The 23,070-nt window shown below is 49.6% G+C and overlaps 1 protein-coding gene and 1 pseudogene across 1 annotated transcript; both read left to right on the top strand.

Moving 5' to 3' along the window:
- The first annotated feature begins 937 nt into the window (after nucleotides 1–937).
- On the top strand, nucleotides 938–1,285 carry LOC149325726 (CCR4-NOT transcription complex subunit 2-like). Its single transcript, XM_089564373.1, has one exon. It carries the CDS (start codon nucleotides 938–940, stop codon nucleotides 1,283–1,285), a length of 348 nt encoding a protein of 115 aa, XP_089420499.1.
- Nucleotides 1,286–16,835: 15,550 nt separating this feature from the next.
- LOC149325725 (uncharacterized) lies at nucleotides 16,836–17,746 on the top strand (annotated as a pseudogene).
- Nucleotides 17,747–23,070: the final 5,324 nt, after the last annotated feature.

The raw sequence follows: 23,070 nt of genomic DNA, 5'->3' as shown, positions 1-23,070 counted from the left end.
CTTGTTTCGAACCGTGGCACTTGTCGAGGTCACGATGCTCATATTTTTTCTAAGAAGTACTTTGGTTTGAGCTAGTTGGTTCAAAGCTAAGGTTGATTCTGAAGGCGGCGCAAAAGGTACAGGCACAGAGTGGGGGCAGGAACACACAAGCGCCTTGTCTGTTTTTTCTTGTGCCTTCATTCCTTGTGCCTTTTTTGTCACTGTCGCTTTTGCGCGTGCGCCGTCTTCTGAATAAACCTAACAGTTTTTCCACATCTTGGGAAGAATGTCCATTACCTGGGGAACAATATTTGCAAGTGCTAATCGCAGGTTAAGAAAGAGGCTTCGTAATACGGCCGAAAGGTGCCTACATCGCGAAAGCGCCAGCCGCAATTGAATCCTGTTGTGATAAACACAGCAAGAAAGCTTTGAGAAATATACTTTAACAAAACTTCGTGCTGGGATAGTTGGTAGGACATTGTTGAAATTTGGTTCAGCGCAAAAGACGAACACAAAGGAAGGAAATGACACACGCGGAGCGCTACTACCAACTGATTTATTGATGAATGCAAGAAACACATTTATAGTCATTGACACACATGCGCACATTCGGGCGGCTCCAGGCTACTTTAAGAGTTTTACATGGTTCACACTTATCTAAACTCACATTACGTCACTGAAGAAAGCGCGGGTAACAAGATGAGGTAGGTAACTCTGAACATGAAAACGACAGCACGAAAAGATCTGGAGAGGGATATGAACGAGACAGTTTGAGAATCGACAGACGAAAAAGAAACGGGCCAGGACGTTACATGACCTTACATGACATTGTCCAAAAATACACGTTCAGCCGAGCGCAAGCTTATGCAAGGGTCGCTGATGCACTGGCTAGCCTTTTTATGGATATTGTTACAGGTGCTTATTATGCAGGGGAACGGTGACAAACATCCCAGCAGGCATGGTCCCGGACCAGTACGGCATAGTGGGGCTGTTGACGTTCATCCGCGCCGCGGAGACGGATCCCGATCTTGTCGCTCTGGCATTAGGCAGCGACCTCACAACGTTGGGTCTCAACCTCAACTCTCCCGAATATTTAAACCCCGTGTTTGGAGGTCTCTGGGCGGAGCAGCCTTGCAGGCCAAAAGACATCGACTACCCTGTTCCCTCCGAGTACATCATCAACCAGAGCATCCGGGACAAGCTGGCGGGAATTAAGTTGAACCGCTATGGCGAGGACCTGCTCTTTTTCATCTTCTACATGCTTGGGGGCGACCTCTTACAGCTCCTCGGCGCCGCAGAGCTGTAGAATCGGGACTGGCGCTTCCACAAAGACGAGCGAGTCCGGATCACGCGGGCGGGCCGACGGAGAAGACGTCGACGTCTTCTTCTTCGACCCAGTCAACTGGCGGAAGGTCGCCAAGGAGTTCCACCTCGACTACGACACGCTGGAAGACAGGCCACAGCAGTACCCCGCACCTCCACCACACTGGTACAGGTTATATTTACAAAGGTTATTTACAAAGGCAGGTCGACCCGTGCCTGGTGCGTCAGCGGCAAGATACCGAACTTCCTCCTTTTCTTCCTGCGTGCGCACTTCTTCATTGTTCCTCAGCGCCCATGCGTTTGAGCGACAATATGAAAGGCCTCCAAAAAACTCTGGCTTTTGTGCTTTTACTCTTGCCTAAAGCCCCGCCGCGGTGGCTAAGTGGTTACGGCGCTCGCCTGCTGGCCCGAAAGACGCGGGTTCCATCCCGGCCGCGGCGGCCAAATTTCGATGAAGGCGAAATTCTAGAGACCCGTGCGCTGTGCGATGTCAGTGCACGTTAAAAACCCCAGGTGGTCGAAATTTCCGGAGCCCTTCATTACGGCGTCCCTCATAGCCTGAGTTGCTTTGGGACGTTAAACCAGAATAAACCAATAAACCAAACTCCTGGCTAAAACTATTGCTTCTTTAAACCGTGGCGCGCAGCTGCACCCCATTACGTGCGAAACTATATTCCCAAGCTTATCTTGATGTAACAAATTTTGAGCATGCTCCCTTAAACGGTCATTGAGGCAACGCCCTGTCTGCCCAATATAGCACTTTCCACAGGACATGGAGATCTTGTACACCACTCCTAAAGCACATCTGACAAAGGATCTTTCATGTTGCTTTTTGCAACCGCGCTCACTGTCAACGCAGATGCGGGGGCACAGCTTCGCCAACTTATATGGCGCGGACAATACAACAGGCACTTTGTGCCTGCTGGCCATTTTTTTGACATTATGTGACACCTTATGAATATAAGGCATCACCTCAGGTTTGGGCTTTGCGCGTTCAGTTGCAGCCACGTTTCGTCGGGCAGGAAATTTCTTTAGGAGGGTTCTGGCTACTGCCGTAAGGACCGAGCAAGGGAAGCCTAAGGCCAAAAGCCTGCTAGCCTGATGGTCGAAACTACCGTGCATCTCGTGCATCGGCTTTTTCACGACGCACGCGGTACTGATTGCGCCACTGGCCTTCTCCGTTTGGACTTGCCGCTCTGCTCCGAAAGCGCCGATAACAAGCCGTCTTGCTTACGTGCCGCTGAATTTACTAGCCTGCCGCGCGACGCTGCATTTATGTGCCTATGTCCCCGTTTCCCGCCGTTCCTGATGGTGTCTACGTCACGTACCCAATCAAGGACGTTGTCCACCAGCGTAACGCCATTCTTCCACGCACAGTCCTGACCGTCACTGGCAACCGCACCTACCTTCCGATTCTGAACTTCGGTCTCTGTCCCCAAGTGCATCGCACTCGCTGAACTGGTTCCTTTGGCTGAATGTAAAGTGTCTGCTCTAAAAGCTGAGCCTAACGCTGGTCTCCATGCCCTTCCCCGCTCGGCCGCTTCACGCCCGGACGCTGCTTCTGCAATGATCGCGGCGGATTTGCCACCTGAGGTAGAACTTTTTGACGGGTTAGTTGGTACATCGTCTTGAAAGAATGTCGTACGCCAAACGAAAGAATGGCCACCTGACCACGCCAACGCCCTCTGCGCCCTTTTAGCTTCCTACAGTGATGTCTTCGATTTCGGGAATCCTCCTCTTGGCCAAACTTCTGTCGTGACCCATCGCATCAATACGGGCGATGCCAGCCCTATACACAAAGACCCTATTGTGTCTCTATTCCTGAGCGATATGCCATCCAAACAGAGGTGGACAAGAGGCTGGTGAACAATATTGTCGAGCCTTCGGGCAGAGATTGGGCATCCCCTGTGGTGTTGGTCGAAAAGAAAGACGGCAGCTTAATCAAGTAACAAAGAAAGACGTCTATACTCTTCCGAGAATAGATGACACCCTCGACTGTCTACATGGTGCCCGCTACTTTTCTTCTATTGATCTCCGTTCAGGCTACTGGCAAATCGCTGTCGACGAACGGGATCGTGAGCAGACTGCCTTTGTCACCCCCGACGGCCTCTACCAATTCAAAGTTGTGCCTTTTGGGCTCTGCAACGCTCCTGCCACCTTCGAGCGCATGATGGACTCGCTTCTGCGTAGCTTCAAATGTACAACGTGCTTGTGCTACCTAGATGACGTTGTCGTTTTCTCTTCCACGTACGAAATTCACCTACGCCGTCTTGCTACTACCCTTGCTGTCTTCCGTCGCGCTGGTCTCCAACTGAACTCCATGAAGTGCAGCTTTGGCCAGCGCCTAATTAAGGTCCTCGGCCACTTGGTTGATGCTTCTGGTGTAAAGTCCGACCCTGACAAAGTTCGTGCCGTTCGTGAGTTCCCCATTCCCCGGTCCTAGAGCGATGTAGGAAGTTTCCTCGGGCTCTGCTCGTATTTTCGCCGGTTTATCCCGAACTTCGCCGACACGGCCCGTCCCCTTACCACCCTCCTGAAGAAGGATGTCCCTTTCTCCTGGGGCCTTGACCAAGCTCGCTCCTTCACGGCACTTGTTGCGGCCCTCACGGCTCCACCTGTGTTGGCCCATTTCGACCCATCTGCGCCTATGGAACTTCGCACAGACGCCAGTGGCCATGGTATTGGCGCCATCCTTGTGCAGCGCCAACACGAGATCTTTCGTGTGATTGCCTACGCCAGCCGCCAGCTCTCTCCTTCCGAACGTAACTACTCCATTACGAAGCGGGAGTGCCTTTCTCTTGTTTGGGCGTTAACATAATTCCGCCCTTATTTGTTTGGAAAGCCCTTCTGTGTAGTTACGGACCACCAAGCTTTGTGTTGGCTGTCCTCTCTTAAAGACCCTACAGGCAGTCTGGGTCATTGGGCCTTGCGTTTGCAAGAATACACATTTACTGTTGTCTACAAGTCCGGCCAGCTGCACCAAGACGCTGACTGTGTCTGTCCCGCCATCCTGTCGGCCCTCCTGAATCCCACACCCGTGATAACGACGATTGTGTTCTGTCCGTATCGGACTTTTTATACATTGGTGATGAGAAGCGCCGTGATACATCTCTACGCCTCACAGTCGACCGCCTCCGCAGCGACCCTTCCTATGCTGCTCTGCGCCAGTTCGTGCTGGATCACGATGCACTGTACCGACGCAATATGCACCGAGGTGGCGTCTACCTCATGAAGGAGCTTAAACACCGCAGCGGACACGAGACAGAGAAAGAAGACGACACAGGCGGGTTATGCTCGTCGTCCCGACCCATCTCCGCTCCACAGTACTTGCCCAACTTCATGATGCTCCTACTGCACGGCATGATGCTCCTACTGATGCTCCTACTGCACGCACGTGCGACAGCGTGCGCAGGCGGTTCTTCTGGCCTGGCCTTTACCGCTCTGTCCGGGGGTATGTTGCTGCTATGTTGGGGGTATGTTGTGTACAATGCGCTTGATGACAGATTTCTTGGTATTATTGCTGTCTTTTTTTCCTACCACTCCTGTAATGACCCTTCAATAGGGTTAACAGTATCAATAAACAAACAAACAAACAAACAAACAATGTCAGCGCCGGAAAACGCCCCCACTTCCACCCAGTGGCCTGCTTCAGCCCATCGACATCCCGACTGGCCCATTTTTCCGTGTTGGTCTCGAGCTGCTTGGTCTTTTCCCCACATCAACTTCCCCGAGCAAGTGGATTGTCGTTGCGACCGATTACACTACCTGGTACTCTATTACGCGCGCTATCCCTACCAGCTGTGCCTCCGATGTCGCCGACTTTCTTCTCCATGATGTCGTCCTGCTTCATGGCACTCCTTCTCAACTGCTTACGGATCGCGGCCCCTGTTTTCTTTCTAAAGTGGTCCACGACCTTCTGCGCTCATGCTCCACCCGCCACAAGTTCACGATGGCCTACCATCCTCAGACCAACGGCCTTAAAGAGCGTCTTAACTGCATTCTGACGGACATGCTAACCGTCATCGCTAATCACGCATCTGCAACTACTTTTTGTGGATGATTGCGTCATTTATCGCGGCATATCTGATAACACTGACCAGGAATTATTACAGAACGACCTAAATAAAATACAGAAATGGTGCTCCGACTGGCTCATGCAGCTTAATATTTCGAAATGCACATATCACGCAAACGTTCAATTTGAAAGGGGGTTTCTGCACAAACGGTACAGGGCGTGGTGTTCACGGCAGGCGACACAAAACGGCGAGCAGACCGGCGGGCAGCGCAGAAGACGGCCAGTCCAACCCAAGCGATCTCGTGCAGCGCGGCGGCACTTCGTCTTTTAGCGACGCTTCGTCGTCGTCGGCGCTCTGGCAGCGATCGGCCTAGGCGGTATCAGGCGCAGCCGTCGTGGTTCGCTACACATTAATAATTTCCAGTACCCCCTGAACTCTGTGGCGCTGTCAGCAACGAATTCATACAGGTACCTTGGCGTCGAAATAACGAACAAATAACATGGTCAGACCACATTATCAAACTTTGCGCAAGCACTTCCAGAGCACTTGGCTTTATCCGAAGATCACTATCAATGTCCCCTCCATCAATAAGACAACAAGCATACGAAACATTCATTCGCGCTAAAATGGAATATGCCTAAGCAATATGTAACCCTCACCAGGCCTACTTAATACAACTGCTCGAAGCTATCCAGAATCGGGCAGCGCGCTTCATAACGTCGCAGTATTTGTCTCGACACAGCGTTACCAACCTAAAATAGTCTCTCGGCCTTGAACTATTAGCACTCCGCAGAAAAGTATCAATTCTTTGTCTTTTACACAAACTATGCTTTAACTTCCCTGCAGTACGCCGAACTTTGTTATCTGCTCCCTTACGCTTATCTCGCCGATTATTCACTCCCTCAGCATTCAGCAGTTGCACGGTTCATCCAACGCTTTCAACAAATCTTTCCTTCCCATCGCCATAGAAGAATGGAACAACCTTCCTGAAATCGTTGTCATCGAAACTAATCCCACCAGATTTAGACAGCTAATAACAGACCACTTGAACCAAATATAGCTACTTCCCTCGCGATGCTCTGCCTGCAATTTGAACTGCTTGTGTCATTTCGACACCCCCCCCCCCCCACAAGTGTTTTCCCACTTATTTAATTTCCGTACATTTGAATGTTTAATTTTATATACTACTGCTTTGCCTTATATATTCTGTACTATTTGAATTACCTGACGTTAATTTCAGGTCAAACTTGTTATTCTTGCTATTTTTGTTATTCTTTTTTATGTTTACATGCCTTTGTATGACCCTTTCACACCACTGTGTCACCCCCCCCCCCCCCCCTTTATGTAATGTCCCAGACGGGATCTTTAAGGGTTCCATAAATGATGATGTTGATGCTGTCTATGTATGTCTCAGACCACCATCGTGACTGGGACGTCAGTTTACCTTTCGTGATTTTCGCCTACAATTCCACACGCCATGATACCACCGGCTACTCCCCCTTCTACCTGCTCTTTGGCCGCGAACCGTTGCTACCCTTCGGCAGCCTCCTGCCTCACGACCCTTTTACCAGCAGTTACGCTTGTGACGCCATTGCCCGAGCTGACGCCGCGCGGGAAATCGCTCGAGATCGCCTCGACGCTTCACAACTCGCTCAAAAACGATGGTACGACCTTCATCACAGTGACGCCCATTACCCTCCCGATTCCCTCATACTCTTCTGGCTCCCTGCGCGTCGTGTGGGCCTGTGTGAGAAGCTGCTGCCTCGTTACGCGAGTTCTTACCACGTCTTGAGCCAACTGAGCAATGTGACCTACGAAATCACGCCCCTGCACCACCACACTCCTTGCGCGGCCCCCTCGACACAGCTCGTGCACGTCGCCCGTCTTAAACCCTACCATTCAAACCCACCACCTTAGGACGCCCAGGGACTGTGCCTGCTTCTGCCCGGCGGAGGAGGGAGGAGGGTAGTGTTACGGTGCATAGTCGCGATACGAAGACGACGTTGTTTGGCCGCTCGGCAGTTGACGACGACGAGGACGTGGCAGTTTGTGCTGACTAGGCTTGGCGTACCTTCCGACTGCGGACTGTCCCGTCCGCTGCTGGGCTAACCCCCCGTAATAATATGTATTCAAGGATGCATGAATTGGGGGCCAATTATTAAATGTTTTCGTGAACATTCCCTTCCATTTACTTTGGACGGCACCTGTACAAGAGTCGTATGTGAAAGTACTGAAAGGTACAATAGTCCTTCATAAAGTCAGCAATAAAATTCCAATAATTCCAATTCCAACACGATCTCGCCAGTGTTGTACACCGCCTGCTTACGGGAGGTATTCCGAGGCCTGGATTGGGAACTGTTTGGGATAAGAGATGATGAAGAATACGTAACTTACGATTCGCTGATGACATTGCCTTCCTAAGGCACCCTGGAGATGAACAGCCAAGCATTATGAATAAGTTATGCAGGCAGAGCAGAGCGATATGTCTTAAAATTAACATGCAGCAAAACAAAAATATTTTCAACAGTCTCGAAAGGCAGCAGCAGTTGATTATTGGCAGATAGGTGCTGGAAGTAGTAAGAGAATAAGTCTACTTAGGACAGGTAGTGGCTGTTGGTCCGGATCATGAGAGGGTAATAATAAGAAGAATAAGAACGGGGTGGAGTGCATATGGCAGGTTCTCTCAGATCATGAATGGCAGTTTGCCAATATCCCTCAAGAGAAAAGCATACAACAGCTGCATCTTACCTGTGGGGCAGAAACGTGAAGGCTAACGAAAGCAGTTCACTTAAGGACTACGCAGCGAGCTATGGAAGTAAAAACAATAGGTTTAACGTTAAGAGACCGGAAACGGGTGGAGTGGGTGAGGGAACACACGTGGGTTAACTATATGCTAGTCGAAATCAAGAGCAACAAATTGATATGTAAAGCGCATGTAATGCGAAGGCAAGATAACTGCCGGTCCTTAAGGGTAACGGGGTGGATCCCAAGAGAAGACAAGCGCAGCAGGGAGTAGCAGAAAGTTAGGTGGGCGGACGAGAAGAAGTTTGCGCGGCTGCAGTAGCCGCAGCTGGCAAAGGACACGGTTAATTGGAGACTCATGGGAGAGGGCTTTGCCCTGCAGGGGGCGTAGCCAGGCTGATTATGATAATGATGATGCTGCAATCAAAACTTACCTTGCCTTTAGGCGAAGAACAAATTTTAGTGAGAAATTCAATGGCCACAACTCTATTCTTTCCGTAATATAAAAGCTTTGCATTCTTAAGCTTCTCTGATGACATGAAAGGCCTATATTGTCACGTAGTAGCGTCTGCACTCCGGCGAATCAGAGAACAGCGAGATTGGATTCTAAACGAAACTGTTTATTTTTGCTCACTTGCACCTGCAAACAACTAAACATCACAGCAGCGGCGTGGAAAGAGAAGTTTATTTTGTTCGATGTACACAATAAAATACAAAACAAAATGGCTGAACTCAATAGTCTGAACATTCAATCACATGTGCAGTGCCGCAGCACTGAGCACGTCAGTAGGGCAGTAATGAGCCTGACCCTCGACCGCCGCGCAGGACAATGAGCTATGTAGACCATCACCGCAAAAACTCAGCCTCTCTCATTGACAGTGCGTCCAAGCCTGCTTTCTCAAAGAGGCGCGTGCGGAGGCGCTGCAGCATTGGAAACGTCGCACTTTGCGGACGGCCATTTAAGGAAGCCACTATACGCTTCCTCCACAAAACGAACATGCCGACACACAAGAGCATATTTGCAAATACTTCGGGCGTACTAGTGCGCGCTTCCAGGCGGGTTACAAACACCCGTGACACTGGTATCCAAAAGGTGCGCGCCACTACACAGTCGAACACTGCGTGCCGCAAATTTCTAAGAGACCGCATTGCCGGCATCGGGCGGAGGGCGCCACGCCTCATGCCGCAAGGCGGTCTTCTGGGGGCAGGACCCGCAAGCCTCGCAACCAGCCGAAGTCCCTGATATCGGCAGGAAGCGCAGCTGAGGCCAGTTGGCGCCAGCGCGCCCGTCTCGTTTTCTGGAGTTGTTCGCGGGGCAGCTGAGCGACCGTTAGTGCCTCACACATCCTGGAGGTCGGGGTTTCATCATTAAAACTTCCTGTTGGCCGAGTTGGTAGTTCATATTGAATTAGAAATATTATAGCGCAAACAAGGACACGGACAAAAAAGAGAGGAAACACACACACAAGCGCTAACGGTCAACTGAATTTATTCGGTGAAAGCCACACCTTTCATAGGCCGAAGGATCGTGAGAGAAAAAAAATGACAGAAAATAAAAACAAGGGTTGATTCAGAGCCATCAAATCGCGAGCGCATGCGCGGTAGACAAGGGCATCACACTTCGGTTTATCTTCCATCTAATCAACGAGTAGCTGCATTAAAATAGTCAATCTCAGCCTGGAATAGAGATAAAGGAGGTTCGCTGATGCACTCGCTGCCAAGTTTCTGTATGTGGTAGGCTTCTAGGCTTATCCGTGCTGTCCTGTCTTTACTTTTGCCAAGAACCTTTGTCTCCTCAAACCGGGCCACGCATGCTCCACACTTACATGTGCAACAAGATGCTTGTATTTATCGCTTTTATTTTCTAAATTAGATGGTCCTTGACACAACGTCCAGTTTGGCCTACATAAAACTTTCCACAAGACAGGGGAATGGAATAAACCACTCCAGTGGAACACCTTACAAACGGCTTCTGATGCTTTTTCCTATCGGGTTCATCCCGATCGGGCACGCTGGCAGTCAACGACGCCAGTGTGCGACGCACGTTAACGAAAAATGCCGGCGGCTGCTCGGCTGTAGTGCCAACCAGGTGTTGTGAAAAAAAACGCTTTACGCGCTGTACCCAGGAAGTATGCGAGGAGTGTTCTCCCGGGATAGTCTGGGTTGCGCACAAGAGCGCGTACTCCTCGCAAGGCGAGCGGATGCACACATGGGGCGGGTGCAAGGTATACTGAACCCATCCATGTACAACGGAAGGCGAATGAACAACCGCGACACAAGTCCGGTCTTGCCCCCCCCCCCCCCCCCCAAACGAAGCAGCCACAGGCCGAGGTTAGCCTACGAGCAAACGTGCGCGGTGGGTTTGCGACGCGGGCGACAAAAAAACATGCGGCTAGGACTGTGGACTTCACAATATAGCTGCGCTCTGCCAGTGAAAGGCGGAAAGTTGACGCCACCGAGAGGCGTTTCTCAGCATTCGTGCGGAGGTTAGTCCAGGCTTCGCGGGCTACTTCTCCGCTGGCGAGGAATACTACTTCCAGGGCACTCCCTGCACCCACTCCACCTCTCCCGCAAGGTTTCGGTATGAAGGTACGAAACCTTAGCGCCAGGGGAAAAACCCTGTTCATTAGGGACTTGTGAAACAGGGACTTGTGAAACAGGGACTTGTGAAACAGGGACTTGTGAAACAGGGACTTGTGAAACAGGGACTTGTGAGACAGCCGCGAAAAAGCGGCATATCGTCCTTGCGAAAAAGGGACACGCCGTCGGCGGAGGCCGAAACTTTGATTTGGCCCTGGCCAGGCACAGGGAAGCCGCGTATGGATGTGCTGTCGATAATACGCCGGATGAGTGGATCCAGGCATAAGACAAAGAGCGTTGGGGAGATAGGGCATCCCTGCCTTATGGCCCAGGTGACAGAGAAGAGAGCGCTCTGGTGGCCGTTTACGGAGAGACTAGCGTTCGGCTCTGAGTAAAGTAACCGCAACCTCTCGACAATTTGTGGTGGGAATCCGAAGGCTTCGAGGACCCTGACAGATACGAGTGTTCACCTGGTCGAATGCTTTCTTTTGTGACGGAACAGCGCAAAACACCGGGACAAGAGGAGAGCGCTGACTTACAACTGATTTTTATTTCGAAGAAACACTGCTTCTTATACCTTCTTCACCCCCTCAAAAACATATGCGTCACAGCCATATCGTTCAAGCGTACAAAAAATTACAACATACGACAAATAATCACAGATTTATAATCACATTTTTAACATGTCAAATTCTTTCTTTGTCAAAGCAACAGACGGCGTGCTGACACAATCGTCGCGCAGACTTGCTATCGAAGCTGCCTCGATTACTTCATCGACTAACTGGTCTCTGTGATTAGCGAAAGCTCTACATTTCTGGAAATCAGGTGCACAACTTGTTGAAGAGCAATCTCTCCAATGAATTCCCAGGTTCCTGTAAGCTTGCTCGAAATTAGCTTTGTGTTCTAGTAGCCTTTCGTTCATGCACCTGCCAGTCTGCCCTATGTATTGTTTACCACATGTCACTGGCAAAGAATAAACAAGGCATTCAGTACACTCCACAAAGGGGGTTCCATGCTTTACCGTGCATCCCTGCTTCTTTTTGGTCGGGTCGGAATTGACTCCTCTGCACAGACTTTTGAGTTTATTAGGAGCCGTCATCACAACATTCACGCCAGCTTTTCGACCAATGGTTTTCAGGCGATGGGAAACGTTGTTAATATACGGTATTGCACCACCCCGGTTTTTTGCGCTGTTCCGTCACAAATGAATAACCAACATGCCCAAGCTAGTGTCCTGGCGAATGCTTTCGCCTGATCGAGCGAAACAAAACACCCGGTGAAGCCCGTCCTGATGGCAAATCTGAACAGGTCTCTTGTGAGCGTCAATGCTGCAAACACAGAGCGGTCAGGCACGCTGCTGGTTTGAGCCTGGTGAATTAGGTCAGGCAGAACCGTGCGCACTCTTCTGTTGAGTAAAGATACGATGATTTTGTAGTCTGCGTTCAAGAGGCTTATGAACCGCCATGCTTGGGGGTTCGGAGGGGTCACCGCCCGCTTTTTGAATGAGTATAATGCGGCATTCGCGGAAAGAATTTGGCCGTAATCCATCCGTGAGAAAGCCGTTGACCATCTTCAGCAGTGCTCGTTGGACAACGTAAAAAAACGTTGCGTAAAAACTTCGTGGAATGCCGTCTGGTTCGGGGGCCGAGCCTGAATTCATACTTTGCAGGATGGCGTGCAGCTCTTGGCTTGTGGCTGGTGCGCCAAGGTTTTCATGCAGCTCTTATGCTACTCGCGGCAAATTTACAAAAAACCTTTGTAGAAACCCGTCATAGCCTTCTTAAACATGTAGCCAACCGCCCGTAGAGAACAGGTTCGAGAAGTGGCTTGTGAAGATGGCGCACATATCGGACGTGGTTTTGCTTTGGGTGCCGTCTGGGAGTGTCACGAAAGGCACAGTAGCGGGAGCGAATTCCCCTGCCGCGCCTGCGCGTACGTGTTGTAGCACAGCCGCGTCTGCTATAGGCCGCCCGAGCTGGTGTGCGCGAATAGCTGCCCGCGATGACTGGCAGAGTAACACGTGGTAGCGTGCTTTAGACAGGCTGAGATAATCGCTCACAGTAAAGGTTATGGGTGCTCCCCTCTGCATTATACGGATGCGCTTGAGGGTGTCATTCAGTGCCTGCGTTAGCCGGAATCTTCGGTCCTGACCGGCCGCCACCAGAGTTGCCTGCCAACGATTCTTGAGTGTGGCCCATAAATCAGTTGGAACGAAGCTCTTGCACGATGCTGCCAACGCCGTACGGAGCGACGCCGGACGCCGCCCAGCCCGAAAGTGCAATGAGCACCCACGCGCAGGGAGGGGTTTATAAAAATGATACCAACACCACACATATGAGAATCAGTCAATAAGCAAAAACAGAAAACGAGGTGGTGAAATACAGCACATGAAGCGATGTACAGAAATCGCATTCCTGTAAAAAACAGTATGTCGACGACCCTAGCACTGGCAAAGTGCATCATCTATCTCTCTCTGTCTACGGATGGAAATCCCCGAACATTCAGGGAGAGGAGATGCACAACCGCCATGACTGCCAAGAGCACCGACGGCATTACATACAACCTAAAGAACGCTGCCATGGGCGGCGCTTGACGCGCGCGGCACTTTTTTACTACTGCGTTAATTATGGGCCCTTCGTATTCCGATAATTGAGGGTGGGCACGTTTGTAGTCGGGTCTGGTAAAGTCCATTGTTTCAGGGTCGTCGGCGCTTGCGGCCTCGCTCACCGGTTGCTGCGTGGTCTTGGCGACGCTCGCATCTGAAGGCGATGCGGACGCCAGGGTCGCCGACGGGAGGGTGTTGCTGGCTTGTGACGGGAAGCGCGCGTCGACCGCACCTCGAGGAGTTGTCGGGCCTGACACCTGCCGGCACATCAAGTCGCCTGTCGGACCAAGCGGCGCGCCTTTGACCGGTACCTCCTCCTCCGGGTCGTCCGACGGCACGCTCGACTCGTCGTCGCTGCTCACGGTGTCGTTGTTCTCTGTGCCGGGAGGCGGCGGCAATGGTTCGGCGAGAACTGCAGGGAATGGCTCCACCTCGTTTGAAGGCGTCCCCTCGAGCTGCTCCTTCACGGGCACCTCCGTCGCGGGGGCGGACTCGGCCACCCTCGGGTGGCTGGTCGTAGGATCCGCGATTCTGTGGCTACGTTGTCCTTGCTCGGGTCTTTCCCCGAGGTCTTTCCACAGGCAGTCCGCTGTGGCGTGGCTGCCACCGAAGCGCCTGCAAGCCGCTCCGCATCCGGCCGTGTCGTGGCCGAGCGCCTCGCAGCGAACGCACCGCGGCGTTCGATAAGCCGCGCCGATGTGGTCGTCCTGCCCGCAGCGGCAACACATCTTCCGGACGCTGCGGTAGTCCAACATGATGCGGTGGCCCTGGACGGTCAGGAAGTTCGGTAGCGCCTGCTCCATTTCCATCCGGACCACGCGCGTCCCGTTGCCGACGTGACGACGGCCCTTGAGGTCGGGATGGGTGATGTCCAGCATCTTGCCGCAAGACCTCAGTGCCGCCGCCAGCACTGCGTCTCCCACTAACACCGGCAGAAGAAAAGCCGTCAAGCGGGACCCACGCAGGCTACTCGGACGGAAGTACCGTTCAGGTTGAAGGCGCCTTCCTCGAGTATCTTCTCCGCCAACGCAGCCGAGGCCATGGTGACGCAGAGCTTCATGCCTCCATGGTGCTGGAGGCTCTCTTGCCCTTTCGGGACGTCAACCGACTCGATGCCGTCGACGGTGTCGTCAGCCGTCGCGTCGGACGTAGCTGTGAACACGAAGCAGTGCGCCTTTGGGGGCGGCGCACGGAACACCGAAGCGGCAGCAGGTCCCGGGCCTCCCATGACGTCACGGGCGGCCGACTGGGCTGCTGCTTGCACGAAGGACACGAAGTTTGCCCGAGCACCGGCAAAGGCACGGCGCCTGGGCTGGGAAGCTGGTTGCGGAACCTCCGCGTCGCAGTGGATCCAGGGCCCGCCTGCACTTGTTCTCGAAACTTCTCAGCAAGCCAGTGCGGAAAAAAACTTCGCTGGGTCTGGACGAGCTCGGGCGTGGAAAGAGAAGTCTATTGTTTACGAAAGCTTAGGGGTTATATGGGGTTTTATGGCGCATAACCAACTATGGCTATCATGAGCCAAACACAAGGTTAGATGATGTTATGTTAAGTGTATAGACCCCAGAAGCACAAACGGGGCTCGGAATAACGGGCCCTCGTGGGCCCTACACGGGCAGCCCATGGGGGCCCGATGTGGGATATGTGCGGGATTTGCAACTCGGCATCGCGCGGGACCCAAAAGGGCAGCCCAGTGGGCTTGCTACATAGGACCAGCAGGGGACCCCTATAGTCTGCATGCATAAATACGATACAGGGGGCTTTCCTCGGTCCTTTGGGGGACCCATAGGGGTAGTAATGGGCTTCTTAGAGGGGACATCCAGGGGGGCTTAGGCGGCAGTGCAGCGGGGACCCACACGGGCTAGCCCAAGTCCGGCCCACATGGGCAAGCCCAAGTCCGGCCAACGTGGGCTAGCCCAATTCCGGCCCACATGGGCTAGCCCAAGTCCGGCCCACGTGGGCTAGCCTAAGTTCGGCCCGCAGGCAAACACACATAGACCAAGAAAGAGACAGGGCACACACCAGCGCTGAATTCAGCGCTGGTGTGTGTGTCCTCTCTCTTTCTTGGACTTGGTGTGTTCGCGCTGTTGAACCATCATTATGAATATACACTAATTAGCCCAATCTGGACATCATCCACAGGCAAAACAGTCCACTTTTGCTTCTCAACCGGTTTTCCTTGGGACGATTGCTCCCCCGCCCAATTTCTTCTCCTTGTTAGACACCTTGGTGCGCGCTATCTTTTTGCCATTGAACAAGAAACGCGAGCTGTGATGCGTTCCGGGAAAGGTCTAGTATTGGACAGTCGCAGGTATTAAGCGACAGCGTAAGGAGCTCGTTCAGGTGAAATCCCGGCTCCGCCCGTCGGAAAAAAACCCAAATTCCTATAAATAGAAAAAGAAAATAGCCCCACTGCGCCAGGTGGGCAAGTAACGCGTATGCCAGGAAGGTTTTTGTTTGCTCTTTATTCCCGTAGGCCACGAAGGGTAATTGCTTCAGACGTGTTTGAGCGACACCCATTGAACGCGTGGTCGGGTGTATGGCTTAGTAACCTGTGTTTGGGATGTGTTCTGGTCTGACAGTAGTGAAAAAAAAAATATTGGTGTCGTGTATGGGTGCTTAACGTCCCAAAGCGACTCAGGCTATGGGGGACGCAGTAGTGAAGGGCTTGGGAAATTTCGACCACCTGGGGTTCTTTAACGTGCAAAGACATCGCACAGTACACGGGCCTCCAGAATTTCGCCTTCATCAAAATTCGGCCGCCGCGGCCGGGATCGAACCCGCGTCTTTCGGGTCAGCAGCCGAGAGCCGTAACCATTGAGCCACCGCGGAGCCAGACAAATATTAATGTGCAAATTACGCGTCAGAAATTCGACGGAATGAAAAGGGGTGTTATGGTGCTTCAGTGTACTGGAACAAATGGTGTGTATGTGTAAAAGTGGCGTAGCACGCCGTGCTCTGTAAGCTAGATAAGGATTGATCATAGGTAATCAATAATTGGGATTGTAATCGACGATCGTTATCGGTAAAGTGATTGTGGATTGGTAATGGCTAAGAAATAAGAAAAGGAAAAAAAGACGAAAAGAAGCTACCGAGAATCTCACGCAGCCGAAGGTGTACGTCACATTACTTAAAAAGAGATAATGCGTGCAAAAGAAGACAGGGCGAAAGAGAAGGCACGGACAAGCCAAGCGTCTCATGACGCCTGGCCCTGAGGATTGGCAGCAGCGGCACCGACGAGCGAGCAGCATCTCAAACCACATCTTCATTGTGATCTTGCAGATACAGAGCTGCATTGACTGTTCAGGCACATGCGCATCGCTGGTGATCAAGAACGACGCCTATCACCCTGGAAGCTGCCTTCCTACGCCGCTAAGACCAACATCGAGCGCTGACATCGACGGAAGGCTACAAATACAGCGAGACTGGACTGACCGATCGCATTGGCAGCAGCGGCACCGACGAACGAGCAGCATCTCAAGCCACATCTTCATTGTGATCTTGCAGGTTAGTGGAAGTCAGGTCCACATATCAATGTTTTAGGTATCATTTCAATCGCTGCTGCTGCTGCCAAGGTGTGACGTTTTGTGAGAATGCCCCCACATTTGCAGTGCTCTGTGTGTTCTGTAGATTGCACTTCGTCAGATGGCACTATTGACTGCAGTGAGTGTGGTCACAGATACCACACTGGGAAATGCGCCGGAATTACCGATGCTACGCTCAAAACAAAGGGAGATGAATACCGTAAAGCCTGGCGCTGCATCTTCTGTAGGCGCTCGAAAGCACGCACGCCGGCTACGCAGGATGCAAAACTCGCCAGTGATGATAGCGTGGATCTGAGGATCTGGATGATGGCAATTAGTGATAAGCTTGACCAGCTGCTGCCTCTTTTAATGAAACGATTGACGGTATCGAAGACTCATTGCAGCTGTTAAGCGACCAGTAAGATTTACTTTCACGCACAGAACGGAAGGAGCGCGAGGTGAAAGAACTGAGGAAGAGGGTGGAAAAGGTCGAAACACAGAATGATGATGTCGCTCAACTGAATGATGACATTGATGACCTTGAATGGAGGAGCCGCCGCCTCAACCTAGAATTTCATGGCATCCAAGAAACTGATAAAGAAAACCTGTTGGATTAGATAAATGCTCTGACTGCCCAAATTAAACTTCCTGCACTCTCAGAGAATGATGTAGTGGCAGTTCACCGTCTGCCAACAAAAAAAGATAAGATCCCAGGCATAATTGGTCGTTTCGCAAGGCAAGCTGACAGGGACGCGTGGTGGCAAAACAGAAAGAAACTGCAAGAAGCAGACGGAAATATCTTCGTGCTAGAAAACCTAACGAAAAGAACCCGTGCACTGTTGTTCGAAGCTAAGAACTGGGCAAAAGTTAAGAAATAGAAATACGTGTGGCATAGCAATCGCCGAATTCTGGTACGAAAGGCTGATGGACTGAATGCCGAATTGGTAGCGAACGTTGGCGACCTGGAGAAGCTTGCCTAAAGGCGGATGACCCATGGATATGGCGTCCGACGTTTTGCCACACGACTTCCAGAAACACATACGGAAACCGTTTTTGCAGTCATTCAAATGATTTCATCTGAACATAAGATCAATCAAATATAAAAAATTAGGTCTGGATTACTTCTTGATGAGCTAAATGAGTCACTAGATTGTGTATTGCTAACTGAGACATGGTCAACGGACAGCACCGACGTTTATAGACTTGCTGGGTATGAATCTTGTTACTTAAATCGCTCCTCTGGAAGGGGTGGCGGAATTTGCATTTTGATAAACAAAATGTACGAATATGAACTGCTTGAAAATTTTTCCATCGTTACAGATGATTATGAAATTGTATCTGTTCTTGTTCACAACAATTTGTTGGTAGTTTGTTACCGTCCTCCACATGGAAAGATGGCGCCTTTCTTTGCCTACTTAGAAACGCTGTTCTCCTTTGTTGATATTAATCGTTATAGTATTATATTTGGTGGTGATATTAACATAAATATGATGAATGCTTCTTTGCAAACTAACTTTTCTGTTTTGTTAAACACGCTTGGTATTAGGAACACTATTGATATGCCGACGAGAGTGACAGAAAGTTCATCCTCATTAATTGATGTGTTCCTTACTAATATTGCCGCATGTAGAATCAAAGCGGGTGTACTTACGTCAGATCTCAGTGATCACTTCCCTATATTTTTGTGCGCCAAAAGTCAGTTCAGCAAAAATAAAGCACGACATACATATTTCGTTCAACATATGACACACTGCAACCTTTCCAAGTTTTATAGCAAAGTTTCACGCACTTCGTGCGATCAAGTTTTTGGTAGCGAAGATGCGAACGTTGCTTATGACACATTCATGAAAATACTGAAACCAATCTATGAGGAGAGTTTCCCTTTAGTAGCAAGGAAGAACGGTAGAAAAATCCGAAAGCCATGGGTTAACGCAGAACTTTCCGCGAGGATTAGAAAAAAGAATAACTTGTACCACCAATTTGTCAAAAGCAAAGACAAAAAATACTACTAGAATTTAAAGCTTTCCGCAATCATCTAGATAAAGAAATAAAAAAAGCCAGACGTGAATATTTAGACAATGTATTTATGCCTGCAGCAGGACAAATGGATGGAGTTTGGCGTAGACTGAACTCGATGCTAAATTACAAGATAGGAACTGAAAAAGTGTGCAAGATAAAAAGACATGATGTTGAGTTAACAGGAGAAACCCTCGCGAACGCATTCAACCAACATTTTGTTCAAGGTAACACCGCCATTTGCTCCAATGACCTAGCAAACTTTCCGCGTAATGATAACTCGGTGTTTCTGACTCCAGTAAGTGAAACAGAAACTGCAAGCATAATTCTGAATTTAAGAAATAGAAGTGCCAACGACGTAGATGGAATTCAGGTAAAACCAATCAAACACGTTGCACATTTTCTTGCTCCATGCTTAATGCATGTACTTAATTTATGCTTTCAGCAGGCCATATTTCCGCCCAAAATGCAGGTCGCTCGAGTAAGCGTGCTATATAAGAAAGGTGACAAAAATGATATGGGAAATTATCGGCCCATATCGATTCTCCCGGTCTTTTCCAAAGTCTTTGAAAAAGCTATTTTAAACCGATTGACAGCATTTCAAGAAAAACACAAATTGCTAGCTAGTAGCCAGTTCGGTTTCCGCAAAGGATTTAGCACTGAACTTGCCCTCTTGACGCAGAAAGAACACATTTTAAGCGGTTTGGAGAAAGGTAAGCTAGTCTTGGGCCTTTACGTTGACTTCTCGAAAGCATTCGACACTATCAGCCACGCAATACTTATTAGGAAGTTAGAACATTATGGCATTCGCGGAAAGGCCGGTGTTCTTATGGAATCCTACCTCAAACATCGTACCCAAATTGTAGCCATAGGTGATTCTTTATCAGATGCACTTCATGTTTCCCAGGGTGTGCCGCAAGGCAGCATCCTGGGCCCCTTTTTGTTCACTTTGTACGTGAACGATGTTTACGGTATCGCTCCATCCGCTACTTTTGTGAATTATGCGGATGATACAAGCGTGTTTTTCACAGGAGAATCAGGTGATCAGCTAATTTCTGCAGCAAATGTAGCGCTGGCTAAGCTTGATGAATGGACCCCAAAAAATAGCTTGAAGATTAATGCTGATAAAACTAAAGCAGTTTTGTATCATACTAGGAACAAAAACATAGACACACAAAACACAATTACACTACAGTCAACTCCTGTAGAGATTGTGTCTAGTTTTAAAACTCTGGGTGTCATTTTTCAAAACACAATGTCATGGGATGCCCACATAGATTATATTACAAAAAAACTATCACAAATAGTAGGCATTGTTTCGCGAAATCGCCATGTATTCCCTCGCCACATTCTGATGCTGATTTATAATGGTCTTTTCTCCCCTAGACTTAATTATTGTCACTTGGTATGGACATCGACTACTAAATCTAATATAGACAGAGTGCTCATTCTCCAAAAAAAGTTTTTAAGAGCTGTCGAAAACGTACCAATGCGCTACCACACACATGAATTATTTAAAAAATACAATGTAATTACAGTAACAAAATCCTATGACTACCGGCTTTGCAAGTTGTTCAAAGAAGAAACTAAATGTAACAATTGTACTATTCAGAACATAGCTCAGCTAGAAAATAATGTAGATTCATACCAGACGCGTCATTTTGAACCATGGAAGGTTAACACAAGTAGAACTACATGCGGTCTACAAATGCTGCAAAACAAGTTACCCCGATTACTAAACAGTTTGCAAGCTAAAAATATCCAACTCGACAATATAACTTTCAAAGCACTGCGCGATCTTTTCAAAACGAAGTAAAACGAGATTTTGTGTCTATAATATTTCCCCATGAATGTATTAAAAATGTGAGTACGTGTTACACTGAAATGTGGTAACAGTATATATGTTTTAGCGTTTTTCTTGTAATATGTTGTTTCTTTTTCGCTTTTTTTCTTTACATGTTGTGATAAAATATGCTGTGTGCCGCCGCGGTGGCTCAGCGGTTATGGTGCTCGGCTGCTGACCCAAAAGACGCGGGTTCGATCCCGGCCGCGGCGGCTAGAATTTCTTTGGAGGAGAAATTCTAGAGGCCCGTGTACTGTGCGATGTCAGTGCACGTTAAAGAACCCCAGGTGGCCGAAATTTCCGGAGCCCTCCACTATGGCGTCTCTCATAGCCTTAGTCGCTTTGGGACGTTAAACCCCATAAACGACGAAAATATGCTGTGTATAAACTTTTTTTTTACGACATTCCGCCAACTGCCAATGAAAGGGGGCCTGCTGCCCTGTCAAGCTGGCTTCTGGCAGCTTTTTCTGCAGGCTTCCTGCATCATGTAATGTGATGTGAATAAACTTCTTCTTCTTCTTCTTCAGTATCGTGAATGCACCTCACGCCTTTCGTATTTGAATCAATATTGTGTTTCAAATGTGTGTCGTAACATTGTTGGTGTGTAAACAGGTTGCTGGGACGATTCCAATGCTTGCTTGGTCATCCTCCTTTATTTACGGCACATTCCGCAGCATCGATGCGATGCGTGATGTTTGTTCAGGGCCTTAAGCTGCTCCCCCTCAGGACGCTCGTCGCTGATTGCGCTCGCACGCATGCACCATATGCCTGTGTAAAGAAAGAATACACACCACAAAACTAATTTTAGTCATATGCGTTGTGGGGCTAGTTGGTTCATGCTCAGATTTCTTTTTATGCGCACAGAAAGACGACACAATAAGATAAGGTAGACACGACGGAGCGCACTTTCAACTGATTTTATTCCGGAAAAAGTACATGACATTTATACCAAAAAAAAAAGAATGGATAGTCGTCAGTGCCACGTGCAAGTCAACACCCGGGAAAAGCACATAGGAAGGGCACAGGTGACTCACCTCTTATGTAATTTATCTAAAAAGGCAAAATCTTTATCATATATTGTCACAGATTGTGCACTGACACATGAACTACCGCTTTTCCTTATATGGTAGGCCTCAGCCAATTCTCGCGCAAGCGTGTCAGTGCTCCTGCACAAGATGCTGGTGCCTTGGAGCGTTGCATCACACAGTTTTTTTGGTTTCTGTTTTTTGTCGTTATCTTTTCCACACTCACTGATGTGCGCCGGCAGGTGCGAACCGGTACCGTTCTTCAAAGACAAATTGTGTTCCCTTACCCGCTCATTAACACATCGGCCCGACTGCTCAATGTACACCTTTCCACACTTCAATGGAATTTTGTACACTACCCCTTTTTCACACTTCACAAACTTATTAACATGTTTGATTTTGCAATCTGAGTTGCGGCTACCATCTTATGTGAGGTGACTCACCTCACATAAGAATTGAGTCACCTGTGCCCTTCCTATGTGCTTTTCCCGGGTGTTGACTTGCACGTGGCACTGACGACTATCCATTCTTTTTTTTTGGTATAAATGTCATGTACTTTTTCCGGAATAAAATCAGTTGAAAGTGCGCTCCGTCCTGTCTACCTTGTCTTATTGTGTCGTCTTTCTGTGCGCATAAAAAGAAATCTAATTTTAGTCTTGTTACCATGAAGAACAAGAAGTTTCGGTATGTAACAGAGAAAATTTTTCGGTATTTTGTCTCTCTACGCTGTGCAATCTACAACTGGCTGGTTCAAAAAAGACACTGAACAACTAGAAAGTTTCTGTTGACGCCGAGCATATAACTGAGACGGCGGCAGTACTCAGACAACAGAGTGATTTCAAATGCGTACTTACGTCCTAGCAGCACGACGTCGCCGTCATCAAATCCGCCTTCTCCGCCGTGGCCTCCACCGCTCAAATGTCAGTAAATGTCACTGTTCACCACTCACGTCTTTCGGACCGAAGTTATTCAACACTGAGACAAGGACGACAGGGTTCCACCATACTTGCACTGGACGTACGCATGGAAGGCGATGTCATCTTCGATCGTGGATTGATCAAGCAACACGAGGAAAGGCACAAAAAACTGTATAACACAAATTCAACGAGGACTAGCGAGTGCCAGCGTGTTTTCGCAGCTATCTTCATCCCTAGACACTCAACCCAACCGCAGGAAAGAAAAACCTGTTCCAAACAAACGCAGGAAAGGCGGCGGTGCAGCGACCGGACACAGTGAACAAGTAGAATCGGAGCCCCCCCCCCCCCCACTTCATGGAGCGTCGCGGGGAGTGTGGTCGGGAGGGCGGCTTATAATTTTCGGTAGTGGGCTGTAGAGTGAGTGCCTCCGCGCCATTTCGGGGAAGGGGGCTGGGAGAGACAGGACACACAGAGGAGCCCTCGGGGAAGGAACAAAGGCAGAC

The sequence above is a fragment of the Amblyomma mixtum genome, chromosome 10 (assembly GCF_055824585.1).
Source record: "Amblyomma mixtum isolate Tamu chromosome 10, ASM5582458v1, whole genome shotgun sequence".
Taxonomy (NCBI): domain Eukaryota; kingdom Metazoa; phylum Arthropoda; class Arachnida; order Ixodida; family Ixodidae; genus Amblyomma; species Amblyomma mixtum.
The sequence above is the reverse complement of the archived record's forward strand: the minus strand, read 5'-3'. Positions and strand labels throughout refer to the sequence as shown.

What these genes read in the sequence shown, in the direction of transcription:
- LOC149325726 (XM_089564373.1), top strand. Translation starts at nt 938, where the DNA reads ATGGTCCCGGACCAGTACGGCATAGTGGGGCTGTTGACGTTCATCCGC.